The sequence below is a fragment of the Gymnoscopelus braueri genome (genome assembly GCF_963280865.1).
Source record: "Gymnoscopelus braueri genome assembly, chromosome: 23".
NCBI classification, from domain to species: domain Eukaryota; kingdom Metazoa; phylum Chordata; class Actinopteri; order Myctophiformes; family Myctophidae; genus Gymnoscopelus; species Gymnoscopelus braueri.
The window spans coordinates 18,728,823-18,753,892 of NC_137625.1; the positions used below are offsets into that span (position 1 = coordinate 18,728,823).

Sequence of the window (25,070 nt, forward strand, 5' to 3'; positions counted from 1 at the left end):
AACCATGTTTGGTAATGTTTACAGCACATATAAAGCAGAAACAATACAAAATACTCTAATGCACTTTTAGGACTGTGCAAACGTGACAGTGCAACATTACTGAAGCAGCGAATACAGTGTTGAACAGTGACTTTAACAACAGTACATTTGTAATACATTTTCACTAATGAAGTTAAAAAGAAAATACAAGTTGTACTGCCGTGAATATTGGTTGTTTTGCTAGCTTGAGTACATAAATATTTGATTGTACATAATGGAAAAGAAACAAAACATGACCATTTAAAAACTCAGCAGGAGGCAGTGTTCCAGTAACTAATCATTCTCGACATAAACAGACAAAAAATATCAAAAGTCACTTGTCAGTTTGCGCTGTCTCACATGAGCCTGAATGACTGACCTAAAACCAGTCATTACACATCGCTTTACCACTTGCTGGCTTATTTTAACACCTGTTCAATCAGTCATTTGACTTATAGCAGAAATAGCTTGCCTAGCATTTTCACAAACACACAGCTGAACAGTGAAAAGTGCAAAAGAAATAAGTACAAATGAAACACTTTGCTCTCAGTGTATGCTGCCAAGAGCATAATACAGCAATCAGATTATAGGAATGTCATGAAGAAAACCAATCTAATCCCAGAACTTCTGAATACACCGTGACTGCAGGTGATCCTTCCACGCCACTGTGCCTGGGTGCCTTCCTTTTCTTTTTTCAAGTGAGGAACCCTCAGTCTAACTTGCAGGCCTTTTTTTCCAAAGAGCTGGTTGCCGGTTGAACACCAGTGGAGAGGAGCCAACCCCTAATTCTACCCACATATATACCACTCATCCTAGAGTGGCTGATATCATTGACACCTGCCCTGCCTTCCCTGCAAGTCCCAGCATCCTGCTAATAGCCTGGTCTGTTCCTCTGAGGTTCTACTGTATCAGGTACTCTGTATCTTCCATCAGAGGACAGAGTGGTTGGTGGCTGGGCCGGTCTGCTGCTGGCTGTGCAGCACAGCGTCGTGGACAGTGGGAAATACCATCTCAGGAGTCACAGCCCCTGTGAAGAACTGCAAGGTAGTCAGCTCAGACAGTAGGGTTCCTGTTTACACAAAGCAGAAATGGTATTTTAAGTGCATTGTGGGTGTGACAGTGGGAGTTGTATGGTGTGTCATACCATACTCATTGACCATGTCAATGAGTTGTATGGTGTGTCATACATGTAACCCAGGTAACAATAATGGGTCAACAGGCACCGGAAAGATCAAATGAGCCACCTAAATGAATAGATCAAAAAGTTGATATGGAGCCAGTGTTGATTTCGGCAACTAAAACTATGACTAAAAATGTTGGTCGACTACCTTTTTTCACTGATGAAAACTAAATAAAAACTAAGCTATGATGACTAAAACTAAGACTAAATATATTGACAATTTCGTCAACAAATAAAAACTAGACTAATATGTTAGTGAGGGACGAGTGGAGAAGAGATCCAGTAGAACTAAAAGACGAGTCATTTTATGTTTGGTTGCGCTCGGGTGTTGCACTCTGAAAATAGCAGATCTACAGGCTCACAACGCGTGTTGTGAGCTTATAGATCGGCTATTTTCAGCATGCAACCAAGTGTAAAATCAGCCGTTACGACGCCATCAAGGCACCACCAGAATACATTTTAGTCGACTAAATCAACTGTAGATTTAGTCGACTAAAATCTTATGATATATAGTCGACTAAAACACTAAAACATTTCAGATGACTAAAACTAAATGGATTTTTATTCAAAAGATTATGACTAAAACTAAATAAAGATTTGCTGTCGAAATCAACACTGACTCCTGCTACTGGGCATATTACCTGTCACTCTCGTTACGTGAGCTAAGTAAGCCAAAAGGACACAGTAGTGCCCACCCCCTCCCACTTCTGACGTTTTCAATTTCACTGTTGGTATTACCATGATCCAATAATCCATTACAATAATCAAGACAATGGGCCTCATTCACTAACCTGGTCGTAAATAATGTGTATATCCTGGTCGTATATTTAGTAAATTCTGACGAAAAGGGAGTGTAGAGCCTTGATTTGTGTGTATCGCAGGTGTATGGTATGAAGAATCTCAGATATTCGTATTTGAGAAGCACGTTCACGAGTAGATCATTTGCAGTGTTCCACGCCCCATTTAATACCATAAAAGGCAATAGGAAATTTCCAACTTTGAACTGACTTCACCCAACGTGAAACCAAGTTCCCTTTTGGATTAATATATCACTGTCCTATGTCAGAATGGATCTGTTCTGGACACAGCTAGATTTCATCCATACTGTATCCTCATCAGACTTATTAGGCTATCGTGTGTGGTGTTCATGTGATCAATTTATTATAAATGAATACAGCGACATTGGAGGCACGTCTGTTGCCTCCTGCGACATTAAGGCATGATAGTCTATTTTAATCATTACGTGAAACTGTGGCCGACACTGGCAAACACACTGAGGGACCTAATAATTCAGCTCTAAATGCGACTGATAAATACATACAAATCGGTTTGAGTTTGTATCATGTCAAGATAATATATATCCAAGCAATAGATCATTTAAAATACAAATGTTTTCTTGTATTTTATATGTGTTGACAAATGTTGGGCACATTAATATTTTATTTGAGGTTTGGCACTATTGTAATTGATTTTGCATGAAGATTAGCGTTCTTTTTTTTCAAAGACATTTTTGGGGTCTTTTTCTGACTTTATTGAGAGGAACAGTAGACTGACAGAAAATGGGTAGAGATATGGGAGGGGTGACACGCAGCAAAGGTCGGCGGGATCTGGAGTCGAACCTGCGACACACCAGCCTAGGTGCCCAGACGGTTACGCCAACCATCCGGGCCGAAGAATAGCATTCCAATGACATATACGCAAGCTTTAGTCCCATGTAAGTCTGCCTCCGAGCAGACGTGAGAAAGAGCAGACGTCCGTCACAATCCACGGTAAAAAGAATTTATGAATCAGACTAACATGGAAAAGTGCCTAAATGCGGATAAGTACAACATACGGGCGTTAACACGCTTAGTGAATGAGGCCCAATATATCTTTTATGATGGACCAATAAATTAATTTACTTACTGCTGCACCCAGCGATGAACACCTGCACATCCACAGCTGCATACTCCTTAATTACCTGCAGAGACAGACACCATTGATAATTTTTCTAATCAAAGTTCTCATCAAATATTAATGTATTAATGTATGTACTTTTTCATGAGGACAGCCTCATAAAGCTGTATGGTGTAACCGTGTTGGTATTGTCATGGTGAGGTCAGCAGGTGTGTCAGCTAAGGTGGCACCAAGACTCCTGGCTGCGACTGACTTTGGTGACGTTTGACATGTTTGACGTGAGAACAAAACTCTAATCTGTTATGGTATGACCTAATCTGAGAGTATTGAAAAATAAACCTGCTCTATTGATAACAAACTGCACAACTTTGTGGTTTCATACAATGAGCGTTATCACCTACATGAGCTTTATATCACTGTTGTGCAAACAGGCATGAACCAGACAAAAGAATCTGGCCACACACACAAATGGTTTGTCATTCACTGTCTATTGACTCTTGGCCAAATCGAGAGTCAAGAAGTCTGTGCAAGACTGAAGGAGTTAGGAGTTGATGCATGCACTTGTGTTGTCTGTGTTTCTCCCCTCTGTTGTTTTTCTTCTCCGTCTCCCCTCAACTCTCAGGTTCAGCCAATCATCAATTCCACAACCCATCAAACTCAGCCTCACCACGATTGGTCCAATAAAAAGCATCTGTGCACCTGCAATCTCCTATTTTTCATCTTCAGATTTTTAGGACATTTACTTAAAAATACGATAATATCGTATTATGATGTATTCTAATATACATTTTCTTTACAATTTTTTTAATAAATTGTCAAAAGTAACTGATCTACAATTTTGGATTATCTTTTTTTATAGGATATTACGACATGCAAATCCCAGCAAATATCTAGTCTCATATCACAATATTGATATAATAATAATATATTGCCCAGCCCTACGTTGCTGTGACTCAAGACACAAAAAAAGTTTTTTAGATAGAACGAGCCCAATGCCACACGCCTCTGTAGCACATACCGATTTCATGGATTTGGCCCCCACTGAGTCGATGAAGTTGACAGGCGTCCAGTCCAGAATGATAGAGTGGATTGACGTGAGGGGCTCCAGGAAGCAGTCCTTTTCCGAGTCAGACTCAGTGTGAGTCTCTGTGATCTGTCCGTTCTTATGTCCCTCAACCTGGCTGTCAGACGTCACTTCACTGTGGGTCACATCCATTTCCTTCAATCAATCAAACAGAGAAATGAGAGAGCTTGGTTAAAAATGTCGTTCAGGATGAATACTGCAGTACATAATAATGACTTGGATTTATACAGTGACTTTCAAGAAACCCAAGGACGCTTTACACAAAACAAAACAAAGACAAAACTAAACTAAACTAGCAGTCAAAACCGGCATCATGTACCTGTCCAGAAAAAGCTCTGGTGTATCAACGTATGTCAGACATGACAAAGAGTTGTTTGTTGTTTTGTTTGATTGTGTGTTTGTTTATTTCTTGGTTGTTCATTGTTTTGATGTAAAGCGTCCGTGGGTTCATGAAAGGCGCTATATAAATTCAAGCTATTACTATTATTATTATTATTATTTAGACATGTATGCAGCTTAATAAAATTAACCTGAGTGACACCTGACAGTCTGAGTTACCAGTAACTTCAACTTCAACTTTATCATCACAAAACAAGCAGCTATAAAACAGCGGTTGAAATTCTTTGTTGTACAAGCTCCCATCATTTGCAGTTTTCAAGAAAAGAACAGATGTAGAAAGAAAACAACTAAATGGAATGAGGCCAAAAGGTTCAAATAGCAGCAGATATACTGTGTAACAGATACAGTGTATACAGAAGGTGCATGGTTAAAATGTTTTAAAAAACAATAAAACATCAACAGAAACACAGTCCCTTGTGTGTATAGTCTCACAAGCAGCTGAGACATCATTTAGCAGCAGATATCAAACATGACAAACATAATAGCAGTTATTTGCACAGATAGAACAAAACAACATCTATAACCAGATCGACACGTGAGAGGATAGATGGTGACACTCCAAGCCGTCCGACCTGTTTTGATGATACTGTAAATATGAAGCACGCTGCAACACGCAAGACAGGAATGGGTGGGGATTTCTACATACTGTAAGAGGGAAGAAAAACTCACCAGTTTAACCACAGCATCCTTTTTCTGCGTAGAATTCTGTTTGTGCTTTCTCTTCTTCAGATTTCTCTGCGCTTTACGGGCAGCTTGTAAATGCGCAGGGTTCACACCTGTCTGTAAACATAATTGAACATGAGTTGAGTCCTAGAGCATCTATTGAACCCATTAAGACCTGGAACGCATCTGTGTCATTTTTAGATTTGAGCTTAAAAAGAAGCATCATTTTACACTTTGGCTATTTTTGAAAAATCGAAAATGTGTCCAAATCTTTGAATATGTATTTTTTAAAGCTAACATTTGTAACTCAAATCTTTGCTTCTGGGGGTCCCTGGAACTAAATATTTTGAGATGGGGCCAAATACATATAGATTTTGGGGTCTTTGACATGAACAAGTTTGAGAACCACTGACATAGCAACATGTTTTTTTTAAACTGTTAGAATTTAGAAGACATTTTGTAGAATGGGTTAATGGATGGTGATGTCAAACCTTAATGCCAATTATGGTTCTTTTGCAGCAATGATCTGCATTGCTTCCACACATTACCACACGTTTATGCCCAGTACAACCGCTATCTCAACAGGAGCAACAGTGACTCAAGTGCTTTGCTCAAGTGCACAATAACAGTGGCATTTAAGAAAGGGGTTCTGATTCCTGCATGTTCTGGTCATAAATACCCAGGCATCCACCACTGCAAAGAGACTGGGGTTCAATTCTGGCTCCGGCTTGGCCGGGCATTCAAATGAACCCAATCGATGGTTGTGGGGAAGCCAACAAGGGATTGCGTTTATTATTGCTGCACTAGCGACTCCTACAGGTTGGTCGGGGAACCTGCCCGGCAGGGAGAGGATCTGGGAGGGATATGTTGTTCCTCTGCACGCGTTAAGCCCTCCCGGTGAAACTCTTCATGTGTCTCAGAGGAGATGTGGATGTTCTAACCCCTCCCCAAGACTAGCAGTGATGGACTTTGTGATTAAACATACACGTCTAATAGTGATATGTTAATACAATATAACTTAAACAATTGTGGCGCTTGCATTTGGTCTCCCTGCTCTTCTATTGTTCTGCACCTCAAAACTAAATTCTCCCCAGAGAGCAAGCAGGCATTTCATTCAAAAGCATGCCGTGCAGCAAACAAACAGGAAGTAATTCATTTGTAGTATATGCAGTATGCTCTCTACAGTATGTCCATGTGTATACATTCACATGCTCGTGCACATGTGAGAAGAGATTACCTTCTCTTTGAGGTTGTTCACATAAAGCTCACTGTTGGCAAAGTAGATTGAGGAGTTGGAGTGGAAAATCTTAATCCCCGAACATTCCGCTGCCTGCGAACGAGACCCAATCACAGACAGGCTTCAGTATTTCAGCCGACAGCACTTCAAAAGGTTCACATGTGTGTTTGCTCATCATATTTGGAGCCTCACCTCTTCATACTCAGCCACGTCACAGTACAACCCTGTGTCTGTCACTTGGCCAAGGATAGCACTCTTAGGGCTGGAGAATAAAGAGATATTAAAAATATTGATAATGGATTTGGAACATTCACACCTTCTACCGTATATACTTACATACGCTATTGTGATTAACAGGGAACTCAATTAAAACATTTGAAACAAGGCAGGATGATGAAATATACAATAAGTTGGCATACAACTTCCATTTGTACTGATAGTTTACTTGTAGTTTACTGATGGTTATAAGATGGCAATAGGGTTGGTTTTGGTGGACTAGATCCGCTGTGTGCATGTACATAGACTTTGGTCATGAGTAACATAATAAAAGCAGATCTAAGCAGGTGGAGTTGAGCAGGTGGATAAATATAACGGGCTAAGTGGGGTTGAGTGCACCATATGAACAGACTAGAAACAATGGCCAATGTGTGAATAATTATTGGTTTGCTTGTACAGTATATGCGTGCAACCAGTCATCTTAACCACTTTCAACCTGGTCTCCCTACTTGGGCATGTCATAAGACTTTTCAAAAAATAGATCTACAGGTGTAGTAGGCTTACAGACGGGCTATTTTTGCAGCACAACAGCATAATAAGACGTAGTATAAAATGGGGCTTAACTTGTTTCCTGACTGAACTTTCGATGGTGATTTGTGTGACGTTACCTTTGTGTTCTGTAGATGACAGTCAATATAGCAAATCCAATAGCCACAAGAAGACCATAATCCAGACCCAGCAACACAGAGGCTACAAACGCCACCAACCAGATCGCCTGAAATAAGCAAAAATCCATTAAGTACTGTAGTAAAGACACACATGAAGCATTACATTAAAAACCTTGATTCTCCAAATAATCACGTTTCAGTTCTGGTCCCACTGTCATCCAATAGTAGTAGTGACACCAAATGCTAACAATTTCTACTTTTGGAAACACAAACAAATCTATATACGGTTCAGGGGCAGTTATGTTTTGGATATACCGGTAGACTAAATTCACTTCGGAGACTTTGGAATGGTTTTCAGTCCTCCTGACATCTGTAAGTTATGAAATGGGGACTCACCAGTTCAATTTTACTGGTTCTCCACAGGGCAGGGATATCCCGGGTCTGTTTGAACATGCCCAACAGGTTTACCATGATGATCGCTGCCAGCACAGTCTGGTAAGAGGTAACATACATAATTATAGTTGATACATGTCAAACTAACAGAACATAATCCACATGATGTGATTCTAAAGGGCTGCTCATAGTCAGATGTTTTTTTTTTATTTTTACAGTTTAGGGTTCTTCAACAGGAGGTCCAGGACCTGTAGGGGTCTTCAGAGTTAATACAGGGCAAGTCTTTGTGTGATGGGATTATTATTTTTTATTTTTTTCAATCAATCACTTGAACCCTACAATAGCATCCCTATTCTGAGGGGAACAATAGCCGAAAAATCTAGAAGCTCAAAAGAAACATGGTTAGGACTCACTCGCTTTGTGTCAGATGTCAAGCTGTCTAACAAATGCTCTGAACTCAATATGCTGGAGTTTGGTGTGCTTTGGATGTACTCACCTGAGGAAGGGGCTCGAAGATAAACCCAACAGCCACCACCACCAGTAGCACCACAAAGGATGACAGCAGCCCTGCAATCTGACCAGACGGCACATCACAGCACACACAGCACAGCACAGGAGGAGACACAAACAAACACACCTTGATAAGATAACTGTGTCAACAATGACCGGTGCCTCGTGTAATCTTTATGGCTTTACGATGTCAATTTAGCAAATGTGATGAGGTCACGCCTGTGCTGAGAATAGACAACTGTGACGTGTGTTTGCTGCTGGCTTGATTGAGGCAGCCTTAAGGGTCCTTCTTTTTTTTAACTTTCAGAGTTATATTAAGTGAGCATGTGTGTGTGCGTGTGTGTGTGTGTGTGTGTGTGTGTGTGTGTGTGTGTGTGTGTGTGTGTGTGTGTGTGTGTGTGTGTGTGTGTGTGTGTGTGTGTGTGTTACCTGTGTCTTGCCCCCTGTGCTCTCCTGCACCAGGCTTCGTGACATGGAGCAAGTGATGGCAATGGTTTGGAAGAAAGAGCTGATGAAGTTACACAGACCCAAGGCAATCAACTCCTGTGATCAATACAACAGTCAGAATATAAATTGGTTATTGTACATCGGACAGTGGGTACTGTATGTGTTCAGAAACATGCTCTGAGAGCGCCGGAGCACTTTCTGGTCATTCGGAAATTCTGAGTGGTCAGAGCATTGCCGTTTGAAAATTCAGAGTGTAGCCCGCCGAGTGCACACACCGAAAAGACAGGTTATCTGAGCATCTGAACAATGGAGGAGGAAGTCATTGGAAAATGTGATGTTGCAGATTGTTTCTTACCCTAGACGGTAGTATCCAATAAGTTATAACACATCGACATGTAACAAAGCAGGTAATAATCATGTTTATACATGGGATAAATTAACGTTCATTTGAATGAATATCATTCTGACTGTTTGTAAGTTAACTGATACCAGATCGCTTTATGATGTCAGAGCCAGAGCGCTCTGAACTTGGAGCAGATTCTCAGAGCGTATTTCCGGATGGGAAGCATCTGAGGTCATACAGTACAGTAGTCAAGGCAAGATGATTAAAAAGACAGTACATGTAACTTAAGTCTCTAAAGCAGGGGTCTTCAACGTTTTCAAGCCAAGGACCCCCTAGCTGAGAGAGAGATGAAGCAGGGACCCCCTACTCTATATTGTATAAAATTGTGTTTCAGATTAAACTTTTTTTGTTTACTTTGTCTGCTCTTTTTTCCCCTCTACACCTATACCTCTTTGCCAAAAATAGCCGATCTACAAGCTCTCAACGCCTCGCGCTGCGAGGCGTTGAGAATTCTAGGGTTCAAGTGGTTAACTCACTAGCTGCCAGAGTTATTTCAGATTTTTAGCTGTTGGCTGCCAGAGATTTTTAATTGAAAAACAAAAAGTACTCAGGAGCCGAGATACAGAATTTTTAAGTTTTAAGTTAACAAGGAAGTGGATAGGAGTCTAGATCTTCAAACAATCATATCTCCTAGGTCTTAGGGTCAAATTTAAAAAAAAAATGTTTAAAAAAAAAAAAAGGCAAGTGATGTATTCAATAGAACGCATATATGCGTTATTGGCAGTAAATGAGTAATGTAAAAAAAAAAAAATCGACCAGACCCAAATGACCATAATAAAACACTGACCCAAACCCCTACGGGTCTCGGGTATTGTTGGGTCAGGTCTTTTTTGGTTCAGGTCAAGCTCACAACCTGTTCGGAAGCTATGCGTTATGACCTCGTAGATCAGCAATTTTTTGCTATGTTTGAAAGATTTGGATCAAGATTTTTTAGTATAAAATAGGGCTTAAATGAGTAAAACCAGGAAAACACTTATGGTATGATATCGAAAATCCCAGATATTATCTAGTCTCCTATCAGGATATTGATATATTGCTCAGCTCTTGCTGTGATAGAACATAAACTACTTTTAGCCTTACCTGGTTGCCGTCCACGCTGTAGCCGTGCTTCAGAGCAAAGATCTTGGCCAGAGAGATGCCCATTGAGAATCCTACGATTGCTATGGCAAAGGAATCCGTGATCAGATTGGGTAGAAGAGAGAAGTGTGGAAGTGCAGGGGGGAGGAGCCTAGGCAGATATAGGCAAAAACACCCGTTAAATTTTGTTTTTGTAAGGTTTCAAAACAAATGACATTTATACATAAGACATAAATCGGCGCCCCTGGTGTGATGCACGTTGCATGTAAACTTCATGTAAATGATAACGACTGTCAGTTGGCGTACCCCTATCAGAAGTGACTAGAGACCAGCTTGCAATGGCATCACACCAGCCGCAACATCAAATCAGTGTTAATGGTAAAATGGAAGTTTAGTCAAAACAGGTGAACTGTGTTAGATTACAATATGCCTAACCATCCTCCACCATCCTCAACTTGTATTAACCTATTCTCGTGGTTCTCAATGTGGGATCCATACCACGGTCTGACTCACTTTCTGTCTCTCCACTCCCTTTGGATAGTCCCACAGTCTAATCTACTCACTAATAACAGCACACCTGTTTCCACTTCCTTGTTAGTCCGGCCAATCTACTCACCTCACCTCTCACCCCTGAACTCCACATACCTGATCATTGTTCCTTCATCAACCTCTCTGTATTTAAACCAGTTCACTCCCTCAGCTGTCTTCCATTACCTAGATGTTGTTAATGTGTGTTTCCTGGCTTTTGTCTGCCCTGCTGTGTTTGCGTGCCTCACCTCTCGTAAGCCTCATATTTGTTTGATAAATTATTACTGGACTTAAAGGAGAATTCCGGACAAATTAAGTGTTATCTTTGATGTCTCGTTACTCACCTACCGATGTGAAAAGTAGCGTTCTTTTTTTTCATATATTCCCCTGTCGTCATTTTTTAAACACCCTCCGTTGTTATAATGGGAGCGTGAGGGTTAGTGAAATTCGTCTATTATAACCGACGCAAAGTTGTTTTTTTCACTACTAGTATTCATAGTAGAGTCTCATGATAGTCAAACATGCGTTGAAACTATCTGCGAGGCTGCCGTCAATGGCGGACGATTTAACACTGGTTGCTTGTTTCTTCCAGAACCTGGCAACTCGTGTTGCCAGATTCTGGAAACAAGCAACCAGTGTTAAATCGTTCGCCATTAACGGCAGGCTCGCAGGAATTTTCAGCGCATGTTTGACTATCATGAGACTCTACAATGAATCGTAGTAGAGAAAAAAATAACATTGCGTCGGTTATAATAGACGAACTTCACTAACCCTCACGCTCCCATTATAACAACGGAGGGTGTTTAAAAAATGACGACAGGGGAATATATGAAAAAAAAGAACGCTACTTTTCACATCGGTAGGTGAGTAACGAGACATCAAAGATAACACTTAATTTGTCCGGAATTCTCCTTTAACCTGCCTTGCATCACTGTTCTACATCTGGCTCCTGAAAACCTCTTTTTAAATCAACACTACGTCCACTGGAAGTGTGTTCGTATGTTGTAGAAATGCTATTGGAAACAAATGTTAACAGCCAGTATAAATACACCCTACTTCCAGCACCCGTGCTCAGACCACACCATTCTCTGCCTTCATTATGATATGAAGACATCTGTAAAGTTTCATCTTGATCTGAACTATGCACTTGTAATGTTGTGTGACGGCATCTTGCACGGTTGTGACAAAGTCTGCCCGTGTCCACGGACATAAAACGCCAGCCACAGTGTTGATTTCGTCGACTAAAACTATGACGAAAAATGTTCGTCGACTACCTTTTTTCACTGACGAAAACGAAATAAGAACTAAATAAAAACTACGCTATGATGACTGAAACTAAGACTAAATATATTGACAATTTCGTCAACAAATAAAAACTAGACTAAAATGTTAAGGTGTGGACTAGTGGAGAAGAGATCCAGTAGAACTAAAAGACTATGCTTTATGCTGAGGTGTTGCGCTCTGAAAATAGCAGATCTACAAGCTTGCGACGCGTTGTGAGCTTGCAGATCGGCTATTTTCAGCATGCAACCAAGTGTAAAATCAGCCATTATGATGCCATCAAGGCACCGCCAAAATACATTTTAGTCGACTATAATCTTATGATGTTTAGTCGACTAAAACAAGACTAACAGTAAAACATTTAAGATGACTAAAATATGACTAAAACTAAATGGAATTTGATTCAAAAGACTATGACTAAAACTGAATCAAAATTTGGTGTAAAAATCAACACTACGCCACACACTCCCGACGGTGAAAACGATTCAAGCCACGCTGTGGCGACTGGTAACGCCTTACCCCACTGGAATTGTCCCCACCACGTCCACGCTGTAGTTTTTTGACAGCCCGATGCCGTAGGAAATGCCCGTAGAGACGACGACCATGATCATCTCTCCAGGAATGGGTACAGGAAGTTTCTTCTTGAAGCGCTCATTGATGTCTTTAACCCCGTATAGGAGTACGATACACACCAGGCCCACGATGAGAGTGGCGATGTTGGTGCTGGTGATGTCACTAAACACTGCGATGACACTCTTGATGGACAACAGAGAGGAAGATGGGTGTTAGCCTAATAATAGATTGATTGCAATGTGAGGTTGATGATGCCATGTGAAAAAGGAAAAAAATACCAAAAAGAGAATTTATGTGCTTTAAATGTTGTAGTCAGCAACATTCACAAAAGCAGTGGTTCTCAAAGTGAGGTCCAGGGACCCCCAGGAGTCATTGAAGGGGGTACCCAGCAAAATAGCAGATCTACAAGCTCACAAACGCGTCGCATTCCGAGGCGTAGTGAGTTTGTACATCTGCTATTTTAGAAAATGTTTGCCTGTGACATACAAAAAATAAGGATGCCAAGTTGAAAGTGGTTAATTTCACTATAATTTCAGCAGCTTAGAAGGTAATGCAATGGGATATTGTATAAGAATTACTCTTCTGATCATATGTTTTCCCCATAGAGACACTTATAGAATTCTGTACTTAATCTAATATAACAACTAAGATATTCTCTTATAGAGGTCCTTGGCATAATACGTATCAATTCAGAGGGTCCGTGACATAAAAAGGTTTGAGAACCACTGGTTTAGAGCAGGGGTCTTCAACAGGGGGTCCGGGACCCCTAGGGGGTCCTCAGAGTTACTACAGGGGGTCCGCCAAATCTTTGTGTGATATGTTTTTTTTTTTAACCTTAACCTTTTTGGCTAAAGGAGAACTTTAGCCAAAAATAGCCGATCTACAAGCTCACAACGCCTCGGCGTTGTGAGCTTGTAGATCGGCTATTTTTGGCAAAGAGGTATAGGTGTAGAGGAGAAAAAAGAGTAGACCAAGTAAACAAAAAAAGTTTAATCTGAGACAATATAGAGGGGGTCCCTAGCTGCTTCATCTCTCTCTCAGCTAGGGGGTCCTTGGCCTGAAAACGTTGAAGACCCCTGGTTTAGAGGAACAAGGAAAACCTTAACACATGTGACAAACCTAACAATTTTGTGATTCTAGCTACACTCCGCAGCGAAGACACCTTCCACTGCCAGGCCGCCAGCCAGCCAGCATACTGTAACTCACATAGAGCGCAGAGAGGGGCCCGCTGAAGCGCTGCGTCTTGACCCCCAGCAGGTATTTGAGCTGCGATATGAAGACGTGCACGGCCGCCGCTGTTGTGAACCCTCGCACCAGAGGCTCAGTGAGGTAGATGGCCACAAACCCAAACCTGAGGAGACCTAGGACCAGCTGGAGAGGGGACGGAAAAATAAAGGTACGGCATGAAAAACACAGTCGAGCCACGCAACCTTAGAACAATGTTTTGCTGGGTTTTAGAACTCTTAACAATGTTTTTACCACATCGTCTAAAAAATCAAGTGTCAACACAGATTCGGGTTTCAGCTTGTGGAAGACCCCCCCCCCCCCCTGCCCCCCACCCACTGATTTGCGTAAACAACACTTCTATAGCTTTAGAAATGACAAAAAGCTTTGTTGCATTACTTTACTCTGTGGGGCTAACCAAACACCCACCAGGGGTTGGTATACACAACACCAGAACAAAAACATGCCGCTCTGCAGAAACCAACACCAAACTAAGCCGTCAGGCAATGCTTTCCCATCGATGTTTCTTTATGGCATTGTCAACTTGCTGTGCATAGTGGTCTTCTTCTATCAGCTGGGAACCGACCTGGATGATTCCCACCAGGGTGGTGAGCGCCACAGCCAGCTGGACGCGCCTGGCGTCACGCGCTTCCACGTCTAAAACGGTAGACATGTTGGTGCCATTGGCGGCCTGGACGTAAAACATGGAGTCTGGAGCCTCCCTCACAGCCACACCGCCGATCATCAGGCTGATCACGGCGAACGTGCCTGCGGGAGAACAGCAAACATGTACAGAACGTTATCGTCGCTGTCGTGCGGAAACCAAAACCAAAACTGTTACTTTTCAGGAAATGGAAAATGAAGTTCTTGTTGCAACTTTTCATTGGTTAAATATTTATAAAACCCACATACCTAACCACTTACAACCTGGCAACTTTCAACCTATTTTGGGCATGTCATTATAGGCAAATGTTTTCAAAATGTTATCATTTCTTTCTCTAAAAATTCTCTAAAATAACAGATCTACAAGCTCACAATGCGTTGCTAGCTTGTAGATCAGCTAGTTCTGTTACTTTTGCGCTTAAGTATGAAATAGGGCATTAGTTTATGAAAAAAACAATATTCAATATGGAGACACCCAACCCAAAGATTCTTATCCAAACCGTGACAATATTTATGTACTTATTTTCTTCCATGTGTGTACTGCAGGGATAGCCCTAATATCTCCCCTTGCCCATTCCAGCCGTTTGGCTGAGCAGAAGATGTTTTGTTTCCCAGGCGGAGGACTATCATAGAGGACCTGGTTACATTAGGGGCTCGTCCGAGATCGGGTTTCCATGAGGGATGGATGGGGGTGAATGCAGCAGAATAAACCTGCTTGTAAGCCTGAAGCCTCTTCCAAAGGAGAGCGGTGGATGTTTGGTTTGCCATGTGGGAGACCCAGGTTCAACCCCAGGTTGGCACATGCAGTATGCTTGACTCGTTTAACTTTACTTTCCTGGTATGCCGTTCGGTGGACGTAACCAAAACATAGAATTAATAGAAACTATGTGGCCAACTGGGTCAGTGAGGCTATAATGGATGTCGCAACCATATTGTATTTAATTCAAACTCGTTATCTTCTGCTAAACAGAAGCTATGGCAGCCATATTAATCATATATTTTGTTGTACAACAAATAGCTTGTGACATGTTGTGAGCTTGTAGATCTGCTTCTTTTTTACATGCCCAAAATAAGGACACCAGGGCAAAAGTGTCTAGTAAAACATGAACACACAGGCAGGTCAAGTTTGGTGTTGCATTGGTGCACTCTGCAAGGCATGTAATCGTAATGTCAACACCTGCCTAGAAATTAAGCTCCTTATCAGTCTCAGCACACATCTGAATGAAATGTATTTACAGGAGTGGCTCCAAACAGTGTGCCTAGGTGTGCTGGGAGACAAGTCCAGACAGGGATTTTGTGACAACCACACATTATTTTTGCAATGTGTGTGTGTGTGTGTGTGTGTGTGTGTGTGTGTGTGTGTGTGTGTGTGTGTGTGTGTGTGTGTGTGTGTGTGTGTGTGTGTGTGTGTGTGTGTGTGTGTGTGTGTGTGTGTGTGTGTGTGTGTGTGTGTGTGTGTGTGTGTGTGTGTGTGTGTGTGTGTGTGTGTGTGACAGATCAAGTATTTGGCTCTGAGTTGTGCAGCCATCTTGCTTCAACACTTGACCACATGCCCAGATTCTCCCTCTCAATGTTTACCAGATACGTACAAGGCAGCATTTTGGTCAGTGGCCAATAGCATAGGAGGAGGTTGCAAACTACTTTCAAGTTTCAATTTATTGTTGCTCCTCTCACCTTTATAAAGGTTGAGCGGGCATTGGTTATGGTGTCCATTTCTCAAGTGTGACAGCTGACATTTGAGAGGACACTAACCCCCCTCCTAGGAAAAATAAATAAAACCAGCAATGCCCAGACAGATGTGTGTTAAGGGTTGCATGCATGCATGCGGGCTTCTCTAGTCATTGGAGTTCACTATGTGAGTGAGAGTTCTGTATGTATGTGTACAACCTGTGCATCTGGCTCTAATGTATTTAGTCAATCTTAAGCTCACCTTTTGAGGAAATACACACACCAGAGACAGTGTGGCCCATGTTGGTGTGAGAGGGGCTGTAAACATAATTTGATCTGACAGTGTGTACTTGGCATGGATCGTGGAAAATATGATCTGGGCACTGACCACTGACTGTCCAAGGGGGAAGAGACACTGCACTGTACAGTATCAAGGAGCTAGTCCTTCTAAATCAATGGTGGTGTACATGATATTAACAAGTTTCAGCCTGGCATTCCTATTTTGTGCATGTCATTATAGGCCAAAACTTTTAAAATATTCTAAAAGAAATTCAAACAATTATAAAATAGCCAAAATAGCTAATCAACAAGCTCACAATGCCTCTCATCACTATTTGTCGTATGACGAAGTATAGGTCTTAGTTGTTTAAGGATTTGGGGTTAACCACCGGGGTTAACCGTTTGAATTGAATTCTCACCCATTGCTGCTTGGTGACATTAATTGCAGAGCAGATAACAATGACTGTGTGGTTGTGGCATCACAAGGACCGCACTTGTGACAAACTGTTTTTGTTTAGTATTTCTTTTCATCCCTTGTTGGTAAAATATATGACCCTTCTTATTGTAAAGACAGGAAAGAAACAGCTGAGGGTTGTAAACCACATACAGTACAGTAACCACAGTAACCACAGCCCACAGAGCAGGGCCTTAAGTACAGTATGAGGACTACCCATGGATGCTTACAGTACCTATGGATATGTGTCTGGAGGTTCCAAAGAAGGTGTAGAGTAAGACGGGGTAGAACGAGGAGTAGAGGCCGTACACCGGAGGAACAGCAGCCAGCATGGCATAGGCTAAACCTAGGAGAAGAAAGGAGTTACCACATGAACCCTGGCATTCCCATTCTGGGGACAAACATTAGATGAAAATACCCGATCTGCAAGCTCACCAGTTGTGAGCTTGTAGATCGGCTATTTTCTGCAAACATATTTGGTGTAGACTGTAGAGGGAAAAAAGCAGGGGGCCTGTAACGACCCGTGGAGGACTCCAACAAAGTATAAACGTAGGGTTTGGAGAAACTAAACATATACGCCTCTAGTTTGAGGGCGATATCAGCAGTGGTGGAAAAAGTACTCAGATATTTTACTTAAGTAAAAGTATTAATACTGCAATGTAGAAGTACTCTGTTACAAGTAAAAGTTCGGAATTAAAAATGTACTTGAGTAAAAGTACGTAAGTAAGTATTGGTATCAAAATGTACTTAAAGTACCAAAAGTAAAAGTACTTAAATGTTTGAAAATAGCAGATCTACAAGCTCACAACGCGTCGCGATGCGACGCATTGTGAACTTGTAGATCGGCTATTTTCAAATAGCCTATGTATAAAATAGGGCTAAAGTGGTTAATGTATGTTTTGTAATGTAATAATTTATATCTGCAAAGTAACTAGTAACTAAAGTTTTCAAATAATTGTAGTGGAGTAAAAAGTACAATATTTGCCTCTGAGATGTAGTGGAGTAGAAGTAAACGTATAGACGATTGGAAATACTCCGGTAAAGTAAAAGTACCTCAAAATTGTACTCAAGTACAGTACTTGAGTACACCACTGGATATCAGCAGTGGAGTTAAAGGAGTAGTTCGCCCAAAGAATGACTTATTTTCTATCAATTGCACACCCCATGAAGCCTTGAATCCATGGATTTATTTGTGTTTTTGTGGCATTCCTAAGCCAATAATTTTATTCCTGTCTCCTACCGGCTAATGTATCCGGTAGGAGACACAAAGTAGATTATTTGTGTCTCCTACCGGAAATACACCCGGGCATCAAATTATTGGCTTAGGAATGCGACAAAAAACTAAATGGCATCATGGGGTGTGTAATTGATAGAAAATAAGTCATTTTTTGGGTGAACTCCTCCTTTAATGGGTCCGTAAGTATGACACACAGCAGCTGCATTGGCACAGGAAGTGCTCAGTGACGAAGCACAGCGGTTTGCAGAGCTCGTCGCCCTGAGGTTGAACTTTTGCACAACACGCTATAGGAAAATTACAGCCGATCAGATAAATAAAAAAGTCAGGTCATAAGGAAGTGTGGAAGAATTCAGGATACATTTATTTTTGGCAGTTTCTTTTTAGATGCCTTTGAGGTGGAAAGCTCACAGGTTTCCAATGAAGAGGACATATCGGGTTTGGTTTGCTGCGGTGGAGATTGGAAATAGGTAGCTATTTATTTCTTCTCCATTGAAAACCTCCAATGAAGTCCTTACTCCTCCCTTTATGAACTACCCCTATGTTTTCTTCAAGTGTAAGTAGCCTTAGGAACCAGCGGCTCCTCAGCCATGTGGTCCACAGGTTTCCGAGCCATGTGGCCCATAGATCAGGAGCCTATCTCCTGTTTCTGTAGCGTAAGCGGCTTGATGTACAAGTAGGGCGGTCACTCGAACCACAAGGCCAAGATATACAGAATATACTGTATGTAGGCCAAATGTTGTTAATTGTTTATATGTGTGTCTGTTATTTTAAAATAATGGTGGTGAGTGGTGACTGAAGCATTGCATTTGCACTGACCTTGAGGGAGTTGCATAACCCCGGTGCTCAGCCCTGAAACGATATCCCCAACCAGGTACTGCTTCACTGGATAGGAAGGCAGCCATGTTATAATGGGCAGAAAGCTCAGAGTTGCTGCTTTGGCCCTCTCTGTTGAACACCTGTGGAAGGAGAGAGAGAGATGGAGTTGGAGCTTGGTGAAGCCTTAATAATGCTACATTTTAACATTACAGTACAAATTGTACGGAACAAGTCAACAATTGGATGTGCCAAAATGTTCTTCAATTAGACAAAGACAAAACTGGGGTAATAGTTTTGGAGCTAAGGAAGACAGATTAAAAGTCAGCGCCCAACTCCAATTGGTAGTGTTAAAAACCTCTAGCCAAGACAAAAACGTTGGCATAGTCACACAGACACACCGCATCAAAATATCTACCGTTTCCATTACACAAAAGTGCCCCCTCTCAAATCCACAGGTATGAGTAGCAGACTCCGGTCATTGACACTCCTTTGTAATGTAAACATAGGTGGATGTCATTGCTTCTTGCCTAACAATGTAGATGAGTGGCCAACTGTCCTGTATACAAAAGCAAATCACCTGTGCACTTGCAGGTGTACTCCAGCTATCGGTAAGAACCTTAATGTACCCATTTGGTGTGGTGTGGTGCCATGCCAGTGGAAACCCGGGTCAGCCTGCTATCACCTCAAAAATATAGCACGGGTTAAAGGACTTGCGTCTCAGCAGGATCTTCTAGGAAATGCAGACGACTGCAGTTGATTCAGAACGCTGTTGCTCGAGTCCTTGCTAATGCCAAAAAAAGTGGAGCCTATCACTCCAGTTCTTAAATCCTTACACTGGCTGTCTGTGTGTCAAAGAATTGATTTCAAAATACTACTGTTGGTCTATAGGGAGTACCCTTTAATCCTAAAGGGGGCGTCAACATGGGTCACTCGGTAGCGGCGGCCGTTGTTAGGGTCGGAGGATACATTAACAGCTTGGAAACAGTGACTTTCTCCTCCGAAAATAGCCGATCTACAGGCAGTGCGCTTGTAGATCAGCTATTCTCGGAGAACAGATTTAATGTGCAGATTACCAATCTCTTAAAAAAAAAAAAAATACTATCTACATTGTTAATAAGTGTTCTTGAATCTTGAAACGGTGAAAATTATAAGCCATTGGCAAGCCAAAAATTATTCCTTCAGAGTGACCCAGGCCAGGTTCTAGACCAACAGGTTTTCGTGCAACGACTACAGCATACAGATGCAAAACAGCTTCTCTAGAAACAACAGTTTACAAGTGAAATATAATTTACAAATGAAACACAATTTACACGTGAAGCCAGACAAGGTATTATTGAGCGTGAGGTTCTTTCTATCCATCCCTTTCACTATGTAGTCGGCAAAGAAGTTAAGTTTACAAACACAGACCTTCATCTACCGTCACTCTCTAGTCTTAATCGCGTCTCTGGGTACTCTCTGACCCCTGTCGCCGCTTCAGCGTCATAAGGGGGCGTGGCGAGTGGCGACCCTTTGGTGACGACACGTTGGCACACCCAATAAAGCTTTGAATGGTTTAGGGCCAAAATACATTTCGGATCTTGTACGATGAACCATCCAGACCTCTCAGGTCATCTGGGAAAGGTCTGCTCTCTGTCCCTATAACCAAAAATAAACGTGGGGAAGCAGCATTTATTTTTTTACGCACCATAAACTGGAACAAACTCCCAGAAAACTGCAGGTCTGCTGCCACTCTTAATCTTCTAAAGACCTTTCTGTTTGCCGCTGCCTTTGATTGAGTTACTTTTCTTTTCTTTTCTCTTCTGCATTGTATCTGTTCATTTTTACTTATTTTTTTTAATGCATCCTAATGTCATTGTATAATTGTGTTTCCTTTGCTTGATGTTCAGTGTAAAGCACATTGAATTGACTTGTTGTTGAAATGTGCTACACAAATATAACTGCCTTGACTTGCCTTACCATATAACCTCAGTATTATATACATATATATTCATATATATGTGACAGACACAGACTGCAAAGTGGAGAAATGAACTGGCCTGGGTCACTCTGTATTGGGACCAACGCATTCCCACTCTTGCTGGGACAGGCTGGGGGGTTGAGTGGAGTGGTGTTAACTACCATCTATCATTTTCTTAAATTGCCACCACAAAGCATGCTAGACAGATACAGCAGCGAGAGAATGGACTGAGATCAGCTGTCATGTACCGTATTCACAGTAGGCTGATAACCAGCTCAGTGGCCTTGTAGTTTGAGTATCCGTCCTGAGATTGGGAGGTCAGGGTTCAGTCCCCGTCGGGTCATACCAAAGAAAAAACTCTAAAATGGTACACAATGCCTCCCTGCTTGGCACTCGGCATCAAGGGTTAAGTCCCTGCGACATACTAGCGTCATGTCCAGGAGGCGTACTTGTACATCAAGCAGCCTCAGGGTACAGAAACAGGATATAGGCTCCTGACCTATGGGCCACATGGCTCGGGAACCATTCCCAAGGCTACTTATAGGCTAATAAATGGTCGTAAATAATTGTTTTATTTTTCCCCAAATCATCCCGTGGGCCGTACTCCTGACTGGGGCTGGAACTTTGACTACCCTGACGTACAGTAGGTCCATACTTACTGAACATGCCGTGCGAGTCTCTGTCGGAGGGTCGGGGGACACCTCTCTCTGCGGTGGAGGAGCTGGGATTGGATGTAGCCCTCGTCGTAGACCGGCCGGTCTATGCGGTAGCGGCACACATCGGCCGGCGCAGCTGCGTCCTCCTGGGCTGTGGTTCCATGGTGTTCCATAACACAGAACAGCAGGGCACAGCGGGCATGTCAGTCCGGGCCTGGAGACTTGAGGAGACCTTTCTGTTTCTCACCGCTTCCCGCTTCTCTGTTCACATGGGGGAAAAGAAGCAAACACAGGACAGAGGTCGAAGGTTACGCCGAGTTGCCGTTGGGAGAGCGAGGGAGCAGAATCAATGTTAATTTAACTCTGAGAGTGACCAATAATAAGGCTTTTTGTTCATGTCCATTTGGTTGCATGGATGAATTAACCATGAGGATTTTACTGTGCACCGATTAGATTAGGCGGGTTCTCTACCTTCAAGGTTCAAGGTTACTTTATTTTGTCTCCCTTGGGAGAAATTTGTCTTGGGGACACGGACCAGCAGCATACATACACAATACAATACATGACTACAATATAGTACAAAAACTCAAAACAATAAGGCACACGGTGACACATACAACCCTAGCAGTCATTTAGGCCTATACATCACCCAGCATAATTTATCACCCCAACCAACATAGGTGGTGCAACAAGAGCAACAACTTAGCACCACCTCAAAACCTTCTACCCTGCACGGTACATTTACTACCACCATGGTGTCCCTTCACTGTTGCTGTTATGGGCATGTCTTTTTTTTTATTGCATTGCATATGTTAGTTGTGTTTTTATCGTCTATATAATATATGCCAGACTGACAGAGGCTAATTTCAATTTTATGTTAAATGTACTGGACAATAAATAAAGTCTTTCATCTTCTTTATCTTCTACATTAGCAACTCATGAACTGAAGTGGTGTTATGAACTGCACTATGTGCTGTGACACTTATTAAACTGATGCTGGACTTGGGCTTGGACTTTTGAATAAAATATGACACTCAGGGTTGACACTAACGGTTGCCCGATTGACCAATATATATCTATCTGGGCAAGTGTAGTTTGCCTTCTGGTTGCCTGAACAGGCAAGTGGGCTTTTGCGCGTTCCTTTTTTCTTTTGGAGTGTTTTTAGGGACTGGGAAGCAACTTCCTATCGTTCACGATTCACACAATATGAGATACTGTAGTGTATACTGTATACTGTCCATAAACATGACTGCATGTTTAAGTGAACATGACTTTTGTTTTGGGCAGGTAGAGTGTTTTTAGTGTCAACCCAGCTGTGGTAGGCTACCCAAATATTTGCTCAGAGGCCAGGGTCTAACCTTTGTTCGGACAGTTTGTTGTACTAATTCATGAAGGTTAAAGGTGCTTTTTTAGAAGTATGGGGACTCGTGCGTCTATACATGTCAGAAAGTAGTGGCCTCTGACTCCTGACTGAGCCCAAACAGCAGTCAAAATGTGACTGATATCGTTGCTGCAGACTCCCTGACTTATGGCCATGCTTGTAACTAACTACCGGGTTAATTTGAGTAGCATAAATGGCAATTTATTTGAGAATAGCTTTTTTACATGACAGGGAAATGACATTTATCTCCTAAAGCACGGAAAGTATTACAAAACGATGTTGCAGTCTCCATGGCATTCCCCAACGACTGGGTGGGAGGGTAGACAATAATACCATTATTACACAATTCAATTACAATGTAATAGGCTATTATACTCAAAACTACTGCTACTGATGAGGACATGAAAATCAAAATGGTATAAACGTTTGTTCTCTGACTAGATATATATGAATATATGATATGTGAATCTAAAAGTAATCAACTTTGAAGGACTGGACTGAACAGGAACTGGAATGAATTAGGCTAATATGATCCCTATACTGTTTCTTTTGATTCGCTTACAATGACACACAGACCTAAACTACAAACCTAAAAACGTCTATTTAAAATGTAAATGAAATGATATCATTAATGTATTTATTTTACCTATAGCAGTATAGTATAGGTTCCCCAAAATACGGCACGTATGCTCACTACTATGTCACAATAAGCTGTCACAACAATGGACCATTATATCAACTTTACTGTACCTGTCCCAGCATGAGGCGGTGATGCTGTAGCACCAGGATATACACAGCTGTAAGGATGTTATTTGACTCCTCCAGTCCGGGGTGGTTATTGTTTAACGTCGTCGGTGTCCCGAACAACCGTCCGTTGTGACCTAACTGCCAGGCAGCACAAGACTGGAGCGTAGGGAGGATGAGGGGGAGGGGCGAGTGTGCGTCATCATTGGTCACGCTCCCTGCGTCACGGCCGATTTATACTTCTTTGTACGACGGAGCTTACAATTCAATTCAATTCATTTTAAGGCTGTTGTTCAGTGGGGCGCAGTGCTTCTCCAACTTTTTCGTACCAAGGACCCCCAAATAAATATGTTTGACCGCGGACCCCCTTCAGATTTGTTTTGTGTGCCAGGGACCCCCAGAAGAGACGATTTGTGTGTTTAAAAAAAAAAATAGCAGACAAGCTTGCAGCACATATGGCACGTGATACCCTGTGAGCTTGTAGATCTGCTATTTTTGAATATCCATGTAGGCCTATACATGGCTAAAGTGATTGTTGTGCTACATTGACTACTTTTGCTGGGGACCCCCTGGAGCTTTGAATTCATGGATATTTTTTTGTTTGTCTCATTCCTAAGCCAAGTTCCGGTAGGAGACACAAAGAGTCTCCTTTGTGTCTCCTATACCCCCCGGAACCACTGCATACCAGTCCCCTGGGCTGGTCATCACATTATTGGCTTAGGAATGTGACAAAAACTAAAATCTAAAAAGTCTCCATGGGGTGGGTAATCGATAGAAAATAAGTAATTTATTGGGTGAACTATCCCTTAAACAAACAATTGATACAATACAAACAAACAACACAATGTCGTTTTGCTTGCCAGCTTTTTAAGCTGGTGCATAGTAAAAGTACTCACACATATGTTATGGTCCGGCTCCCAGACCACAACAAAGAAGGGAAACATGCAAGGGATAAATGCAAAAATGTAAATGTTTATTAAATAGAATAATGAATTTAAAGAGATAAAGCAAATGTCTCCAACAAAAACCTGGCAGGGAAACTAAACTGCCATACAAACTAAGGGACTGAATCAAACAAACAATATGCTCTGTGTGGCCATGCTCGGGTGTGGCCCAGGTGGAAGAGAAAGAGCACTGGGCAAGTTTTATGGTGATTGGAGGCCCTGGCCAGCTGCCTCCAATCCTTGATTGCCACCACTCTCCAACCAGGTCCCAGTACACTGAAAAGACAAGGCACACGCAAACCCTGACATAGGCCATGGGGCCGTCACACATAGTTTACTTAAGTAAAAGTATCAATATTGCAATGTAGAAATACTGTTACAAGTAAAAGTCCGGAATTCAGCATTTACTTGAGTAAAAGTACAAAAGTCTGGTATCAAAATGTACTTAAAGTACCAAAAGTAGAAAGTATAGGC

The 25,070-nt window shown here is 41.9% G+C and overlaps 2 protein-coding genes across 3 annotated transcripts in view; one reads left to right on the forward strand and one right to left on the reverse strand.

The window, feature by feature from the left end:
- On the reverse strand, nt 1-23,798 carry LOC308080043 (prestin-like). Of its 2 annotated transcripts, none has more exons than XM_080421756.1 (18): nt 23,659-23,798; nt 21,531-21,788; nt 18,915-19,054; nt 17,097-17,207; nt 14,384-14,565; nt 13,780-13,944; nt 12,520-12,755; nt 10,195-10,342; nt 8,694-8,807; nt 8,251-8,328; nt 7,758-7,853; nt 7,362-7,468; nt 6,670-6,739; nt 6,478-6,570; nt 5,247-5,357; nt 4,113-4,313; nt 3,104-3,158; nt 1-1,087 (listed from the first exon to the last, which is right to left on the reverse strand). In XM_080421756.1, the coding sequence occupies exons 2-18, from the start codon at nt 21,698-21,700 to the stop codon at nt 948-950; spliced, it is 2,217 nt and encodes a 738-aa protein (XP_080277882.1). In that variant the 5' UTR covers nt 21,701-21,788; nt 23,659-23,798; the 3' UTR covers nt 1-947. The 2 variants fall into 2 exon arrangements, with proteins under 2 accessions (XP_080277882.1, XP_080277883.1); XM_080421757.1 differs by having other exon boundaries at nt 21,531-21,783; nt 23,659-23,785.
- The window catches only part of dnai1.2 (dynein, axonemal, intermediate chain 1, paralog 2), a gene marked incomplete at both ends in the record, with an annotated part of 27,322 nt that continues 25,450 nt past the window's right edge, over nt 23,199-25,070 (forward strand). The window contains one exon of the mRNA XM_080421126.1: nt 23,199-23,219. Coding sequence (XP_080277252.1) covers nt 23,199-23,219 — 21 coding nt within the window. The remainder of the gene's footprint in view (nt 23,220-25,070) is intronic.

Coding starts and splice junctions, on each gene's coding strand:
- LOC308080043 (XM_080421756.1), bottom strand. CDS start 21,700: ATGGAACACCATGGAACCACAGCCCAGGAGGACGCAGCTGCGCCGGCC. Junction 14,566..17,096: donor CTCCAGACACATATCCATAG/GTACTGTAAGCA, acceptor GTTCTCCCGCAG/GCACGTTCGCCGTGATCAGC. Junction 12,756..13,779: donor GGCCCCTCTCTGCGCTCTAT/GTGAGTTACAGT, acceptor TTGTCCATCAAG/AGTGTCATCGCAGTGTTTAG.